General features: G+C 39.3%; 1 protein-coding gene across 7 annotated transcripts in view; it reads left to right on the forward strand.

Moving 5' to 3' along the window:
- The window catches only part of STXBP6 (syntaxin binding protein 6), a 278,917-nt gene that overhangs the window by 68,284 nt on the left and 193,040 nt on the right, over positions 1-17,593 (forward strand). For 5 of the 7 annotated variants that reach the window (XM_086365243.1, XM_086365242.1, XM_086365246.1 and 2 more), the window contains one exon: positions 7,547-7,735. The exons of 1 other annotated variant lie outside the window; for it this stretch is intronic. In XM_086365243.1, the coding sequence (XP_086221369.1) occupies positions 7,582-7,735 (154 nt within the window). In that variant the 5' untranslated portion in view covers positions 7,547-7,581. Of the gene's footprint in view, positions 1-4,598; positions 4,620-7,546; positions 7,736-17,593 lie in introns of those variants that run through there. One more of the 7 variants, XM_086365244.1, reaches the window with a different exon arrangement.

Genomic DNA, 17,593 nt, shown 5'->3' on the forward strand with positions numbered 1-17,593 from the left:
TTAAAAATAAATTAAGAAAAAAAACTGCATTCCAGTATCAACCGACAAACTTCAACAATGCAAAAACCATGGTTACTTTTGCACCATCCTTGTATAATAATCTGGAGAAGGCGATGGCACCCCACTCCAGTACTCTTGCCTGGAAAATCCCATGGACGGAGGAGCCTGGTGGGCTGCAGTCCATGGGGTTGCTAAGAGTCGGACACGACTGAGTGTCTTCACTTTCACTTCTCACTTTCATGCATTGGAGAAGGAAATGGCAACCCACTCCAGTGTTCTTGCCTGGAGAATCCCAGGGACAAGGGAGCCTGGTGGGCTGCCATCTCTGGGGTTGCACAGGGTCGGACACGACTGAAGCGACTTAGCAGCAGCAACAGTATAATAATCAGTAACCCTTATTTGAGTATACTTTTTATAAAGTTTATAAATTTACTTGAGTAAATTTTTATAAAGTAGCTAAATTTGACCTCACATTATCTCATTGGTCTTATGACACCAGAAAAAATAAAATTGATTTTTACTGCCTAACAAGTTGCGTATTTTCTTGCTACTAAGTGATATTTTTTGACTTTGGAGTACAATTACCATTTTTAGATTATCTCTAAGTTTAATGATTGCGTGATAATGTCTCACTTGTAACACTGAGTACTTAAATACTATGAAGTTTAAGGGAAGCAATTTAACATTTCTCTAATTTGGCTTCAGCTTGTATAGCATTCCGCAGCTCCTTGTCAAAGAAATCAGGACCTGAAGCCTCTCTCTCAGGACCTGAAGCCTGGAGGAAAAAAAGTTGAATAGAGTGAAACTTGAATCATATTTATCCTTTAGAATATTACATTGGACAGTGTAGAGGGACAGTGGAAGCAAGATGGAAGTGGTTCCATCTGGTGTTCTATCACAACACCAGATTACTTGTGTTGTCATAGCAGTGCCATAGATGCTCTTTTAGGGGGCATCCAAGTCATTCAAACCAGGGATGATGGAGATGCAGACCAAGGTAGAGGTTGCGAGGATGGAGAAGATCTGGTGGAGCCCAGAAATACTGAACTGGATCTACAGACCTCGGTGATTGGTTAGTTGTTATGGAGACTTGGAGGTTTTGAGAGACAAGGTGGAATCTAAATTAACTCTTAGAGGAAATGCTCAGTTGCCAGCTAGACACGTGGATTTAAAACCAAAAAGGCAGTGGGAGCTGAGTGATCAGTGTCATCTAGTTAAAGGTGAAAGTCAAGGTGCATTTGCGGAATTTCAAAAACTAAGTGCCAGCGTACAGAAGTCCTATCTTAGAGAATAACCTTATTTCTCTTATTTATCAGTTATTTGGGGTCACCTCAGATTTCCCATGCACTAGGGGAGACCAGCTAATTCCACTGCCACCCCCCCATTCCCCCCGCAAAGTTTTCCTGGATGTATCCTGTTTGCTGTTAACTTGGAGACTTCTTAAAACTTAGTATCAGCTGGTTTTGAGTATATGTACCTTGGGGTTAAGTCACAGTAACTAGTTTGAGAGGGTGAAGTCTAAAACCAGGCATTCTGGTTACTTGTTGGCAATGGGCATATGATTGTCACATAGACCAGATTACTTGTGTTGTCACAGCCAGTGCCAGAGATGATCAGAAGATTGCATGTGAAGTGTGGTGAGTGAATGAAGTTTAGATGAATCAGTTATCTAATAATCTTAAGCTAAATAGGAGGTATCTCTGTTTGACCAGAGGTGGCCTTTACCTCTCATGTGAGAAATATTTAAGCCCCATCAGCTGTACCACCTTAGATCCACCTGCAGGATAATGAAGGCACTGCCACAGGGCATCTGCAGTTTTAATAAGTCCCTACCACCCCTCCTTGTCCCCTGAACACACAAGGCAAGTGCCAGTTCAAGTACCAGAAACCGAAAATGTTCATGTTGGAGAACGAGAACATCTTACCTCGCTGCCCTTTAACTTATCATCTGCCTCCTCTGTGAGATCCTTGGAGTTTATAACTCCTCCTGGAAAGGAGGATTTCCTGGCTCTTGGAAGTGGTGGAGGATCATCTCAGTACAGTAATCGTGTACTGACAAAGTGGTTATGGGTTAGATGGCTTAAAGAGAGAAGAAGATACATGAAAAGGCTTGAGGGAGAAGAAAGCCAACTGTGATTAGTTTCTACAACTACCACTTAAGGCAGCCAGCCACTTTGACTTGCAAATCATATTGTAGGCTGATTTCTTGGATGGGAAAGCTTTGTAATTATAGCCTATAGAAGCTGTGGACCAGGAAGAGAGAGAACTTTCATGGGTTGTAGGGGAGGAAAAATAATTTTACTCTTCTGCATTCTTAGCTGCTAGCTAAGCAAAAGTTATTCAGTCGTGTCTGACTCTTTGCAACCCATGGACTGTAGCCTGAAGAACCCATGGGCTCTTCTGTCTGTGGAATTCTCCAGGCCAGAATAGTGGAGTAGGTAGCCATTCCCTTCTCCAGGGGAACTTCCTGACCCAGGGATCAAACCTAGGTCTCCCACATGGCAGGCAGATTTTTTATCCTTAGCTGAGATCCCTGTAATAAAAGACTAACAAGAGAAAACCCATCAGAAGTTTATGAACATGTACACCTGGTATGTACCTGGGAGATACCCTGGAGAAATGAGTAGTTCCTGAGACAGCTTAGAATGTAGGATTACATACCATCTTGGTAGGGAAGAGGGATTGGGTGTAGACCTCTTCAGTTCAGTTCAGTTGCTCAGTTGTGTCCAACTCTTTGCGACCCCATGTATTGCAGCACGCCAGGCCTTCCTGTCCATCACCAACTCCCGGAGTTCACTCAGACTCACATCCATCCAGCCATGTCATCCTCTGTCGTCCCCTTCTCCTCCTGCTCCCAATTCCTCCCAGCATCAGAGTCTTTTCCAATGAGTCAACTCTTCGCATGAGGTGGCCAAAGTACTGGAGTTTCAGCTTTTGCATCATTCCTTCCAAAGAACACCCAGGACTGATCTCCTTTAGAATGGACTGGTTGGATCTCTTTGCAGTCCAAGGGACTCTCAAGAGTCTTCTCCAACACGAAAATGATTTTTAGAAAAAGTGAAAGGCCCTTACAGGACTCGATGGGAGGTATGACAGTTGGTGACAAAGTATGTCTAAGTGTGTGTGGACTTCTAGTTGCCTTTCCTGTGACAAGAGTCCATCTTTCCTCAGGGATGAAACTCCTGGAGAGGGAATTTATGACAACTGAGTTCCTTTGGAGGATTTGTCTTTAGACAAATAAAGGAAATTCAGAGGAAGCCTCTCCCCACATTTGCTGTTTATTCTGATGCTTTTGGCTCAAAACAATCAATATACTAAAGCAGCATATTTCTATCCCCCTTCAGGGTCACGTAGATTGAAGTGACACTGGTCAGAGGTGTACCACTGCTATGTATTCATCTTGATTTTCTTACAAAGGGATCCAGCCGTGGGCAGGGCATTGATTTACCAGCAGGAAGATCTAAGACCTGAGAAATCGGCTTGGCTGAATGGAGAAAAGAAGTCCTCTGCATCCTCTTCCTGTCCTCATGAGAATACACTCTTCCATCCCCACAGTTCCTCCTTAGACTCTCAGTTTTTCACCTAATCAGGTGTCAGGATGGCTGCTGGAGGACCAGTTAGAGAGTTGATTAAAACTACAGCTCCCAAGATTGTGACTTGGTGGGGGTAAAGGAGGGGCCCAAGGGTCTGCATTTTTGAAAAGCTGTCCTTGCCAAGTTCAGATGTGCAGTCAGGTTTGGGAGACACTCATAGATTATTTCTATGAAGCTACATTAGTGTCCCTTTTACTTTCTGATTCATTCTCTTCTAATCCGCTGTCAATTTCCTTTTCCAGAGGAGCATCAAAAACATACACATGTGCTCACAGGCGTGTTCATGTCCTTGTCCTGAACAAAAATTTTAAACAGTTTCTAAATGGAAGGCTATATCTACTCAGATTCTGCAAGAGTGTCTTCTGTTTTTCTTATCTTAGAGAGTTAATTTAAAAATTCCATTTTAAGTATTCATTGCGATTCAGGGACCAGAATAAGTGATTTGCACGCATTGTTTCATCTAATTCTTTCAGCCCTTCCGTGAATTAGGTGAAGATCTTCCCACATGAGTGAACTGAGAATCTGGAATTTTAAGAGGTTTACCCACATATAGGTCTTCAGTTTTGAAAATAAAATTTGAACCCAAGTTTGTTTGATTCCAAAACTTGTACTCATTGAAGTTACTGGTTCTATTTTTCCTCTTTTTTTTTCTCCCTTTTGTTCTTGGCCACTGAATATCCATATGAAAAAGCAACACAAGGTCATCTCCAGTTCTTACTAGTTTTTCAAAAGATGAGCAGAATTTCCTATGAGTTTGTTAACACGTGCATATTGCTTTTCTTTCTTTTCTTTTTTCTCTTGACAGATTTTGCGTAATAAAATGATAGCCTTCTATTTCTTTTAATCACAATTTTAGAAAAGTATGAATTTGAGTTGGAAAAGCAGAAGCCTTGCCATTGCTGGGAAGGCGCTGGTCAGAGAATGCCTGATGAGTTTGGAAAGATGACTTTCTTCAAACTTCTTAGAAGTTTGAAGCCACTGTGCTACCATTGGCTTTCTTATTCCTGCATCCCCAAGTGCTGAGAGGTGAGAGACCTTGGAGCTAAAAAAAAAAAAGCTTGTTTCTTTCCTTTAAAAAAAAAAAGTCCCTGTAAATTGTAATATCCTGCCTAGCAAAGTCATAGGGTAAATCACAGTGGGAGAAATTCTGCTTGCTGACTTCTTGGAAATCACGGGATATCAGTTAGAGGTCAGCATATCAAGAAATTCTGTCATCATTTTGTACTCAGCTAGGATGAAGAACCCGCTGACAATGATAAGATATCATGATCTGAGCACATCGACCTGGCCACAGATCTGTATTGAAGGATAGAAAGATTTTTTGTTGTTGTTTAGTAATAAACACCAACACTTCTTATTCTTTATTCTTGGTGCCACTGAGAAAACCTACTTACAGAATTGAAAGCAGGAGAAATTTCTTTAACCAGGGGAATGTTCTTCTTCTTCTTTTTTTTTTTAAATATATCTCTTTCCTTCTACGAAGTTACCGGTGTGGACCAGTTATAGATGGACAACTGTGTTGGTAACATTTGTGAATCTTGCATTTTGAGGGATGTTCCATGTCTTCCGTCATAAATTGTCTGGATTTAAGGGAAATCTTTAATATAATCAGTAGTCAACTCCTGGAGAACCAGAAGCCTGTCTTAATTACTTCTTATATCTCTAATCCTGAGCACTGGGATGGCATGTGATAGGTGTTTATTTACCGATTGCCTCATTTGGAAAATTCATCTAGTCTTCTGTTTTCAGCATTTTGCCACATATTATTCTTCTTCCTCTCTCTCACTCCATATTTGTGTGTGTGTATCAATAGATACAGTTTTATAACATGAATATTTTGCTGAATCACTTGATATTAAGTTGAAGACATCATGACATTTCACCCCTAAATACTTTATAACATATCTCCTAAGAACAAGGACATTGCCAACATAACCAAATGTTATAATTTCATTCACAAAATTTAGCATTGATACAGTAATATTGCTTAGCACATTCAGCTGTTCCTCGGTGGCTCAGCAGTAAAGAATCCTCCTGCAGTGCAGGAGATACAGGTTTGATCCCTGGGTTGGGAATGGAGAAGCAAATGACAACCCACTGAGCAGCTCTTTTGAGCTGCTGTTGCCATATATAGCTGTATTATTGATCCCTCTGCAGGATCTCTGAACACTCTGTACAGCCTGCATGACCTCTGCATGTACACTCTGTACAACCCATCGGCCTTCTCTGCACCTTTAGTTCTGATTTGTCATTTGTTGATCAAATGTTGATTACTGATTAAGATATTGACGATGTCTAGGATGACTGGGATGATGGCATAGAAAACATTGACTCATTTATTCAAGTTACAGTTGAGTTTTTGGATGATATACAGTTAAAATTCAGATTGACCTTGAATGTAATAGACACAAATAAGCATAATTAAGACCTTTAGGGAATACAGCTTTGGAAACTAAATATAGCATGGGGACTGTGTATATGTGTAACTTTGAGGGACTGGGGAGAGAGGGGACCCATTGTGAGTCAGCAACATGCTGCTTTATTTTCTTAATTATTGGGCACACAGTGCCAGTTAACCACAGGAGCATAGCATGTGGGAACTGCTGGGTAACATTTTCAAAATACTTGGCATTGGTCAGATATTTTTTTCGAATTATGTGTCCGCTTTGACTTAAGGAAACTGGAGAATTTGTCGAGGGTCCAGAGCATGGCAGTGAGAGGCAGAGGAGTCCTGGAAAATAGGACCCATTGAAAGAGGCTAATAAATAAGGATTAATTACTTAGCTTGATCCAAAGCAGCTGAAGGGTGATTAAATTAATGGTCTTCTGTTGCATATATAGTTATTATGAGGAAGATGATATAATTATTTCCTCTACGAATAGAATTAGGGAAATTATATTAAATTATATTAAAGTTCAAGGAGATTTCGAAGTGAACCTCTTGACTTTAAAGATTTCTTGACAGTGGAAAGATTTCTCAACTGAAAATGGTGAAATCGTGGTCCTTGTAGAATGGGAAGGGCGTGGGTGCCACCTGCTAGTTAGAGTCAGGTGCAGTTGGGGTGGAGACTGGCACACATTCTAGATCCCATTTTGTGCTGTTCATCTCTTTGTGTTGAATTTGTCATTTTCAGCAAGTAAATCTGTATTCCTTTTTTGTTTGAATTTTTTTTCAGTTATTATAAATGTGAAGGCCTTGCTTTTAATGATTGAAATATAATGCATTTCAAGCAAGTGAGAGGTTGAACCACAAATTGAAAATTACATTAACTGCAAATAAACTTGCTGCTCATTTTTTTTCATTGCAGTTGATTTACAGTGTTTTAGGTATACAATGAAATGACCTAGTTACACACACACACACACACACACACACACACATATATATATTCTTTTTCAGGTTCTTTTCCATTATAGGTTATTATAATATATTGAATATAGTTCCCAGTGCTATATAGTATGTCCTGGTTGTTAATCTATTTTATATATAGTAGTGTGTTTCTGTAAATCCCAAATTTTCGATTTACGCCTCACTACCCCTTCCCCTTTGGTAACCATATGTTTGTTTTCCATGTCCGTGAGTCTATATGTTTTATAAATAAGTTCACCTGTACCATTTTTTATTTGGATTCCACATTTAAGGGATATCATATGCTACTTGTCTTTCTCATTCTGACTTACTTCACAGAGTATGATAATCTCTAACTCCATCTATGTTGCTGCAAATGGCATTATTTAATTTTTTATAGCTAAGTAGTATCCCACTGTGTTTCTATACCACATCATCTTTATCCATTCATCTGTTGATAGCCATTTATATTGCTAATAGAGTTTTTGTCTTTTCTGGATATTTGCCTGGGAGTGGGGTGGTTGGATCATAATCTACCGCTCACTCTTGTATGTCTCTTTACGATATTGCCAATTCCAACCTGCCTTTTCTTTTGCTTCTCTAGAAAACTCACTGCGAGCCCTGGTTACTTGGCTGACAATGAGTGCCAAGTCTGCGATCAGCAAGGAAATTTTTGCACCTCTTGATGAAAGGATGTTGGGAGCTGTCCAGGTCAAGAGGAGGACAAAGAAAAAGATTCCTTTCTTGGCAACTGGAGGCCAAGGCGAATATTTAACTTACATCTGCCTGTCAGGTAATAAAAGCTGGATATGAATATTATTAAAAACGACTTCTGTTTTAAAGCAGTTAGTTCTAGTATCCAGGAGGGTTACAGTTCAAGGCTTGAGCGTGGCTGCCCTTCCACTCCTTTCCTGTTTGTTGTCTTCTTTGATCCTTGGAGACTCATGGCATCTTGACTCTTGAGGTTGCCTTATATGGAGAGGTAATGAAGTGCAGTTTTAATGTGTTTTCCATTTCATTAAGAGCATCTGTTTGTCCATACTTTTCCTTCACTAGGGCCTTGACATAAAGTGGGCTATCCTCTTGAGATTTTTGTTTTAGAACGCCTTCTTGTATTTGGATAATTATGACTACCAGCAGCCTGAGTTTCACGGACTTTTTTTTTTTCCTTAACAGTTGCCAATAATCAGTAATAGTTGGTCTCAAGATAAATATCGACACCTTATGGAATGTGAAGAAGTAGACTCAGTTCATAAATCACAGCTTTGCCTGACAGCTGTTCCTTGTCAGGAAGAGGCATCTGTTCCATTAAGCTTAGAATTTTGTGTGATTTTCTATTTTACTTTTTCCTCTTTCTGTTTGTGATTGTAGGAGATCTGTGGAACTTACTGTGGATTCATCCCAAGTTTTTTGAGATAAAATTTGGATAAGTTTACTATGGAGCTGTGGGTAATGCTAATCTGAGGACCTAGAGCATTTGTAATGTTTCTGATATTTCTTGTAACTGGGCAGTGGAAAAATTAGGCTTGCCTTTATTCATCTTTTTTTTTTTTTTCCCTTAAGTTTCTCCAGTTGTGGCTTGGGAATAAAACTTTATTTTTGGACCCATTTTTAGCTTTTTTTTTTTTTTTTTTTTTTAAAGAATTAAGCCTTTGCTCATTTCTTTATCTGAACTTATTTCAGGGTAGCGATAGCTTTTTTCCAGAAAGAAAATGTAAAGATAACAGTAGGACTGTGCCTTAGTTTAAAATGAAATGGAAACAGAGCTGTTTGGTAAGAATGCCTTCTCAGTGGTTAGAATGAGGATTGACCCTGAAATATTGGTCTTTCTTTAACCCCAGTAGTGATTAGGTTAGTAAAATTGGTGATGGGTTGGAAGACATTTGCATTCCTTTAGTGTGCTGGGCAGTGCCTGCTATGCAATAGGGACTCAAGACTTCAGTAGCCTCTGCTAATACCTTCCTAGTATTTTGTTAATGAGGTTCAGGTCTTAAAAATATTTCCACATCTTTAAATTTCAGTTCTGGAGTTTTTGCTTGTACTGATAGGAATAGAAAGCATTAAATTAAATTATGTTTTGTTTTATATTTGGGCTGAGCTCAACATGGGATGAGCATGGACGCACAGTGATTCTAATTTTTTTAAGCTTAGGTCTTTCAACATTCCCTTGAGATTTCTTGAAGACAGGTAGTTGCAGAAAAGGTGGATGAAAAAAGGGCATTTTTGTTTTTGGCCTTACCCAGGTGGCATGTGGGATCCTATTTCCCTGACCACAGATTGTACCTGTGCCCGTTGCATTGGGAGTATGGAGTCTTAACCACTGGACCATGAGGAAAGTCCAAAGAGGACGGTTTGGTTTACCTTGAAGGCACATGCTGCTGTCAGCCTATTGCTGATCATGAAGTCGGTAATGTTACCTGGGTCCTCTAACGGTGTCCTCTCAGTGAAAGACTGTGACCATTTCCCCTGCCGTAGGGAATAGTAACTGGGGACTTACTGGGTAATTGCATTTCCTTTATAAATTACCAGGACCTTCAGGTTGAAAGTCTGAAACTATGAGACTTGCTTTTCTGTGGCATTCTAATGTAGGAGAGTCTTGAGTTCTAAAAGTCTTCATCCTTTTCATGGATTTGAATTTTGAGAGGATTGGTTGACAAAGCAGATCTGACATTGAAGCAGAGGGTTTAATGGAAACTGGGGCAGGAGAAGGCCAGGCAACTTTGACAACCACGTTTTTTTTGGCAGTTTGAATTTTCTTATAATTGAGAAGGAAGCAGCCACCTTTAGTTTCTGTCTTATGCAAAGCATAGAGGCCTATCAATACATCTCTGATAAAGCATTGTTTTAATTAACAAGTAGTTAATTATGCAAATTTTATTAAGGAATTTTTATATACTGAGCACTCTTGGTGCTGGGGGTTTAGTTAGGAGAAAAGCTCATAACACTTAACCTTGTTCAGTGGGGAAGGAGCAGCAGTCATTAATATTTTACTCACCAAAATAAGCATAATTATTAACTGTGAAAAGGTTAAAGAGGAAAAATATAATGATTTGAAAGCATGTGTTAGGAGGATTTGGCTTGTTTGAGAGAACCCAGAACTGCAGGAAAAGTAGGGCTCGTTGGTTCTGAAAATAGGTGGTGTGGGTGTGGGGAGCATTCCAGGCAGAGGGAAGGGCGGCTTCTTTGAAAGTTGAGCTGGATTCTGAGTTCCTCCTTATCTCCTGTTCAGTCCTGTTTAGTCTTTGTATCTCAGCTTACCTAGGAGACTCTGCAGTGGAAGCAGGGCCCTGGAATGACAGCTGTTCCTTCCTGCTATCAGAGCGAACCCCCTATGCTTTCTGGGAGTCCAAGCCCTTCAACCCTTATGGTTTGGTTGATGAAAACCAGCTCTCCATGTTGAACAGGCAAAATTTGTCCAAATTAAGGCAATGTCTGCAAATAATTTTTAACCACATTTCATACTGCATAAAGAGTTATATTCTATTTTTAAAGAGAAGACTATCAAAGCTTTCAAAGCTTGCCAATGTACGCATGTCAGCATGGCTGTTTTATATATTGAATGTCTTTTACTAATGCTTCTCTTTGTTTGAATTTTTTCTGTGTTTGGCAGTCTGAGCAGGAGAGGCCTGTGATCAGGAGACCTATTATTTTTCAGAGTGGGTTGTATCCTCTAGAGGAATCCAAAATGGTGCTGGATCAGGGGAAATAAACTCTTTCTTGAGTTATGTTATAATTGTGTAAGTTGGAGGCAACTGAAGCGACTTAGCATGCATGCACACAAGGAGAGAAATAACCTCTCCAGTTCATTCATGGAGCTTTGGGATAGAATTTGAGTGTTTCTCATTGGACTTCCTGTGTGACTTCCTGGGTTGTATGCAGATACTTACTACTGAGATGCCTCTATGGTTAACATTCTAAAATATTGGTTTCCACTTTTTCTTTTCAGTAATGGCTGAAATTTAAAAAACTGACAATACCAAGTGTTAGCAAACATGTAGAGTAATTTGAGCTCTCACTGTTGCTAGTGGAAATGTAAAAATGATGGAACTGCTTTGGTAAACAATTGGACAGTTGTTTATAAAGTTGAACTTGCATACATATGACTCCACAAGTCTACTCCTAGGCATTTACCCGAGGGAAATAAAAACATGTCCATATAAAGACATGTAGACGAAAGTTCATAACAGTTTTATTATTTATAATAACCAAAAATCAGAACTCAGATGTCCACCTGTATGTGAGTGAATAAGCAAATTATTTTGTAACTATACAGTAGAATACTAACTGGCAATAAAATGAATCATCAATACATGTAGCAACATAGATGAATCTCAGAAACCTTGTATTGGGTGAAGAAAAAAAAAACAGAAATGACCACATGCTGCTGCTGCTGCTGCTGCTAAGTTGCTTCAGTTGTGTCCGACTCTGTGCGACCCCATAGACAGCAGCCCACCAGGCTCCCCCGTCCCTGGGATTATCCAGGCAAGAACACTGGAGTGGGTTGCCATTTCCTTCTCCAATGCGTGAAAGTGAAAAGTGAAAGTGAAGTCGCTCAGTCGTGTCTGACTCTTACCGACCCCATGGACTGCAGCCCACCAGGCTCCTCAGTCCATGGGATCCTCCAGGCAAGAGTACTGGAGTGGGGTGCCATTGCCTTCTCCAGACCACATGCTATATGGTTCCATTCGTATGAAATCCTAGAATGGACACAACTTAAGCCATAGTGACAGGAAGCCCATTGGTGGTTGCCAGGTGGTGGAGCTGGTGACTGCCTGCAGAGGAACATGAGGGAATTTCTTGCAATGTTGTAAGTGTTCTATATGTTGATTGTGGTGGTAGTTACTTGGGTGCATGCATACATTTTTTATAACTCATCAAAATACATACTTAAAATTGTTACATTTTATTATATGTAAGTATATCTTGAAAAAAATTGATTCTTAAAAATGTCTTACAGAGTCACTAGTGGGATGATCATAAGAATTAATTAACTGTCTTATCTCAGTCTGCACCAGAAGAGGGGTAGCAACTACCCTCTCCTGTATAGGTACGAGAGGTTATCCTAGATGGTCTTCTGAGCCCTCGGACAGAAGCAGCTGTGCATCGCTGCAAACCTGTGCTTCCATCTATCTGACCTGTGTGTCACTGTGTTCCCAGGTCCTTGTAGCACCGGGCATATTGCCAAGTATAGACACAATAGATGCTTAAATTGAAGCATTGATGGTTCATTTTATTGCTGGTTAGTATTCTACTGCATAGTTATAAAATAATTTTTTATTCACTTGCATATAGATGGACATTTGAGTTCTGACATTTTGTTATTATAAATAATAAATAAAATTGTTATGAATCTCTATGTACATGTCTTTATATGAGCATATGTTTTTATTTCACTGTCTTGAGGAATTATTCTCTGGGTTGTCTTGCTGGTATACTTAACATAACAGTATGCTTTGGTACTCAGTTCTATCTAAAGAAAACATCTTAGTCTCTTCTTGGTTGGCCATGGTCAAAGCTCTAAATTTTCCTGGGATTCAGTTCAGTTGACAAGTTCAAAACTTAAATGCATAGCTTACTAAATACTTCATGACAATGTGGACCTTATAACTTGGAAGTGTTGGCTCATTCAGATTGTGAAGTAAGCTTTGCTTACAACTATTTCTGTAGTCAGTTGCCTCCTCCATGATATTTGGGCCTGTAAGACCAAACTGGAAACTTGTTAAGAAGTTAATATCAATTTACTCTTAGAGGCCAATTACCTACTGAACATTCCATAATTTCATGTTTAAAATCGATTTTCCTGATCCTGTTTTAATTCAGTATGCATAATGTATAATGCTATCCTTCATATCTTTAAATGGATAAACATGTTTCCTTGGCTGCTGCTCATTATCTCCATAGACGGAGCATGAAGAAACTTTAAATTTTGTGATTAATACATTCTGCTACATATTGTGTTAAAACTGAGAATCTTAATCTTTTCAAAATGATTTTAGATTTGTAGAGAGCAAAATTTTCTTATTAAAAAGAGTCCTGAATGGTCTTTGATGAAATCATTTATGTAAAATAGATCCCATGGAAGGTAATGATGTGGGTTAGCATCATTCTTGGCAATAATATTCTTTATCTCCATGGCTACCAGTCCTAGGTGTTTCTTAGAGTAACCTCTGGAACTTTACAGATGCCCTGGTACCACTTCAGTTCAGTCTCTCAGTCGTGTCCGACTCTTTGCAACCCCATGAACTACACCACGCCAGGCCTCCCTGTCCATCACCAATTCCTGGAGTCCACCCAAACCCATGTCCATTGAGTCGATGATGCCATCCAACCATCTCATCCTCTGTCGTCCCCTTCTCCTCCTACCTTTAATCTTTCCCAGCATCAAGGTCTTTTCCAATGAGTCAGCTCTTTGCATCAGGTGGCCAAAGTATTGGAGTTTCAGCTTCAACATCAGTCCTTCCAGTGAATACCCAGGACTGATCTCTTTAGGATGGACTGGTTGGATCTCCTTGCAGTCCAAGGGACTCTCAAGACTCTTCTCCAACACCACAGTTCAAAAGCATCAGTTCTTCGGTGCTCAGCTTTCTTTATAGTCCAACTCTCACATCCATACATGACCACTGGAAAAACCATAGCCTTGACTTGATGGACCTTTGTTGACAAAGTAATGTCTCTGCTTTTTTTTTTTCTTTTTATCATTTTTTATTTTTTTATTTTATTTTATTTTTAAAATTTATAATATTGTCTTGGTTTTGCCATATATCAAAATGAATCTGCCACAGGTATACACGTGTTCCCCATTCTGAACCCTCCTCCCTCCTCCCTCCCCATACTATCTCTCTGGCTCATCCCAGTGCACCAGCCCCAAGCATCCAGTATCATGCATCAAACCTGGACTGGCGACTCATTTCATATATGATATTATACATGTTTCCATGCCATTCTCCCAAATCATCCCACCCTCTCCCTCTCCCACAGAGTCCAAAAGACTGTTCTATACATCAGTGTCTCTTTTGCTGTCTCGTATACAGGGTTATTGTTACCATCTTTCTAAATTCCATATATATGCATTAGTATACTGTGTTGGTGTTTTTCTTTCTGGCTTACTTCACTCTGTATAATAGGCTCCAGTTTCATCCACCTCATTAGAACTGATTCAAATGTATTCTTTTTAATGGCTGAGTAATACTCCATTGTGTGTATGTACCACAGCTTTCTTATCCATTCATCTGCTGATGGACATCTAGGTTGCTTCCATGTCCTGGCTATTATAAACAGTGCTGCGATGAACATTGGGATACACGTGTCTCTTTCAATTCTGGTTTCCTTGGTGTGTATGCCCAGCAGTGGGATTGCTGGATCATAAGGCAGTTCTATTTCCAGTTTTTTAAGGAATCTCCACACTGTTCTCCATAGTGATTGTACTAATTTGCATTCCCACCAACAGTGTAAGAGGGTTCCCTTTTCTCCACACCCTCTCCAGCATTTATTGCTTATAGACTTTTGGATCGCAGCCATTCTGACTGGCATGAAATGGTACCTTATAGTGGTTTTGATTTGCATTTCTCTGATAATGAGTGATGTTGAGCATCTTTTCATGTGTTTGTTAGCCATCTGTATGTCTTCTTTGGAGAAATGTCTATTTAGTTCTTTGGCCCATTTTTTGATTGGGTCATTTATTTTTCTGGAGTTGAGCTGTAGGAGTTGCTTGTATATTTTTGAGATTAGTTGTTTGTCAGTTGCTTCATTTGCTATTATTTTCTCCCATTCTGAAGGCTGTCTTTTCACCTTGCTTATAGTTTCCTTTGTTGTGCAAAAGCTTTTAAGTTTAATTAGATCCCATTTGTTTATTTTTGCTTTTATTTCCAATATTCTGGGAGGTGGGTCATAAAGGATCCTGCTGTGATTTATGTCAGAGAGTGTTTTGCCTATGTTCTCCTCTAGGAGTTTTATAGTTTCTGGTCTTACATCTCTGCTTTTTAATATGCTGTCTAGGTTGGTCATAACTTTTCTTCCAAGGAGTAAGTGTGTTTTAATTTCATGGCTGCAATGATTTGCAGTGATTTTGGAGCCCAGAAAAATAAAGTCTGACACTGTTTCCCCATCTATTTGCCATGATGTGATGGGACCAGATGCCATGATCTTCGTTTTCTGAATGTTGAGCTTTAAGCCAACTTTTTCAGTCTCCTTTTTCACTTTCATGAAGAGGCTAAGGTTCCACTTAGGCCCTACTAAATACAGCACAAGAGGTAGTGGGGAAACTCACTTGAAAGGGTTATGCATGAGATACTGAAGCTAAGGTTGAGAAATTTCACTGTCTTGGGAAATTCTCTGGGTTGTCTTATTGATATACCTGACATAATAGGATGTATTTGGTACTCAGTTCTATCTGAAGTTACATATTGGTCTCTTTCTTCTTGGTTGGCCATGGTCAAAGTTTTGGATTTTGTTGGGATTCAATTCATTTCACAAGTTCAAAGCTTCCTTTGGGCTCTGAGGGTTTAGGATTCTGAACCCTCTTGAAAATTTTAATAGCAAATTTCATTCTTGTTTCATATATATCACATAGGGATAAATTCAAGTTGTTAATAATCCAAATGGATACTCAAAATAATTATGCACGTTTGAGAACATTCTTTATAGTTTGCTATTGGAATTACTTTAACCAAAAGTAATTGTCAGAGATCTGGCATAAGAAAGAAATTCTTTTTATCTACTTTCTAAACTCAGACTAGATCTTATCTCAAGATCTATAGCTATTAGAGGAGAGAAAAGGAAAAATACAAGACAGATGAAATTTGACCTTGATAGAAATGATTTATTCAGGAGTGGTGAGCTCACTTTCCAAGAGTTTTTATCCAGGAAAAATGAAGAAATCTACATTGAACTTAGAGATGGACAAAGCTATTAGCAATGAAAGAAGAAATACAAGGCAACTATAATAATGAAATATATTTGTTATTCTTTACTATAGAAGTAGTAAATATTGAAAATATCTTTCAGATATTATGTAGATGAAAATAAAAATCATCCTGTCTCTGTTTTGTTGTCTTGTTTTAATTGCAGTTAATCCTCACAATATCCCTACCTTGCTTAGCTGGTGTATATTTCTTTTCCCAAATATATTTCTTTTCCCAAATGAAGGCACCAGTGTCCCAGGTCTTTTGAAGTGACTGAAATCCACTCAGTCCTTGTCACCCCAGTGGCTGTGCTTGAACTACCATAGCACTTCACCATTTTTTTCCAAGAGGCAGGTGTGGTGTAAAGTGAACCATGTTTTAAAGAGCAGATTTCTCCCCAACTCTTCAAAATTCATAAAGACATTGAACCGTTTTGATCTCTACTGTATCTACAGTTTTGGCCCGTACTGTGTCTTCTATCTCATTTCCGAGGTTTTTGAGTAATAGACTTTCCTCCATTTGGGATATACATCAGGGTGAAGCTTTTATCTCTTAATTATAGAGATTGGGCATGTAAATCCAGCCCTAAAACTGTAAGTAGCTCTAGAAGACAGTGCAATAAAAAGCAAAGTTATTTCCAGTGTCTTGATGATATGAATCTTTCCACATCCTTTTTTATTTAGAAAAATATAATGTCTTCTGTTATACTTCACATTGAGAATTTGGCCCTTTTGTGGTATGTGTGGAGACAAATTGGGTTAAAACATTTGCAAGGATGATATCCTTGGTGGTGGTGGTCATTCAGTTGCCCAGTCATGTCTGACTCTCTGCCACACCATGGACTGCAGCACACCAGGACTCCCTGTCCCTCACCATCTCCTAGAGTTTGCCCATGTTCATTGCATCTGTAATGCTATCTAGCCTTCTCATCCTCTGATGCTATCTTCTCCTTCCACACTTGATCTTCCCCAGCATCAGGGACTTTCCCAATGAGTCATCTGTTTGCATCAGATGACCAAAATACTAGAGCTTCAGCATAAGTCTTTCCGGTGAATATTCAGGGCTGATCTCCTTTAAGATTGACTGGTTTGATCTCCTTGCTGTCCAAGGGACTTTCAGGAATCTTCTCTAGCACCACAGTTCAAAGACATCAATTCTTTGGCATTCTGCCTTTTTTGTGGTCCGGCTCTCACAACCGTATGTGACCACTGGTTGGTTACATGAACTTAAAAGAGAGGGTTTTCTTCTGAAACATCTTCTGGCTGAGTAGATGTTGCCACCTGGTGTCATTTGTAAATAACCTTCAGTGTAGCACCTACCGTGATTCCATCGCATGCTTCAGTGCTCAGTACAGTTAGGGAAACACCAGCTCCTCTTTGATTTAGGAGTAGTAATAATACTAATAGTAGTAATAGTATTAATTGAGTAGGAACTCAATAAATTGACCAATATATTGGGCATGGTTCTATGCCCCTTACATATATTAACTTATTTAATCCTTCTAACAACGTTATGAGGTAGATAACAGTACCATCTTCATTTTGTAGATGAGGAAACAGCATCCAGAAGTCAATTGGCTGGCCCAAGGTCATGGGTTTGTGAATTACAGATCAGAGATTTAAACCCAGGTGGTTTGATTCCAGGCCTATATTCCCTTAGACACTGTGCTCAGACTCTGTCTGTCTGTCTCTTAGGCATAAGAGTTGTATGGGAGAGGTCTTCCCAAACCAAGCATCTTCTCTCACCCTCCC

The sequence above is a fragment of the Bos grunniens genome, chromosome 21 (assembly GCF_055505025.1).
Source record: "Bos grunniens cultivar Pamir isolate PY7600 chromosome 21, Bosgru_T2T1.0, whole genome shotgun sequence".
Classification (NCBI taxonomy): domain Eukaryota; kingdom Metazoa; phylum Chordata; class Mammalia; order Artiodactyla; family Bovidae; genus Bos; species Bos grunniens.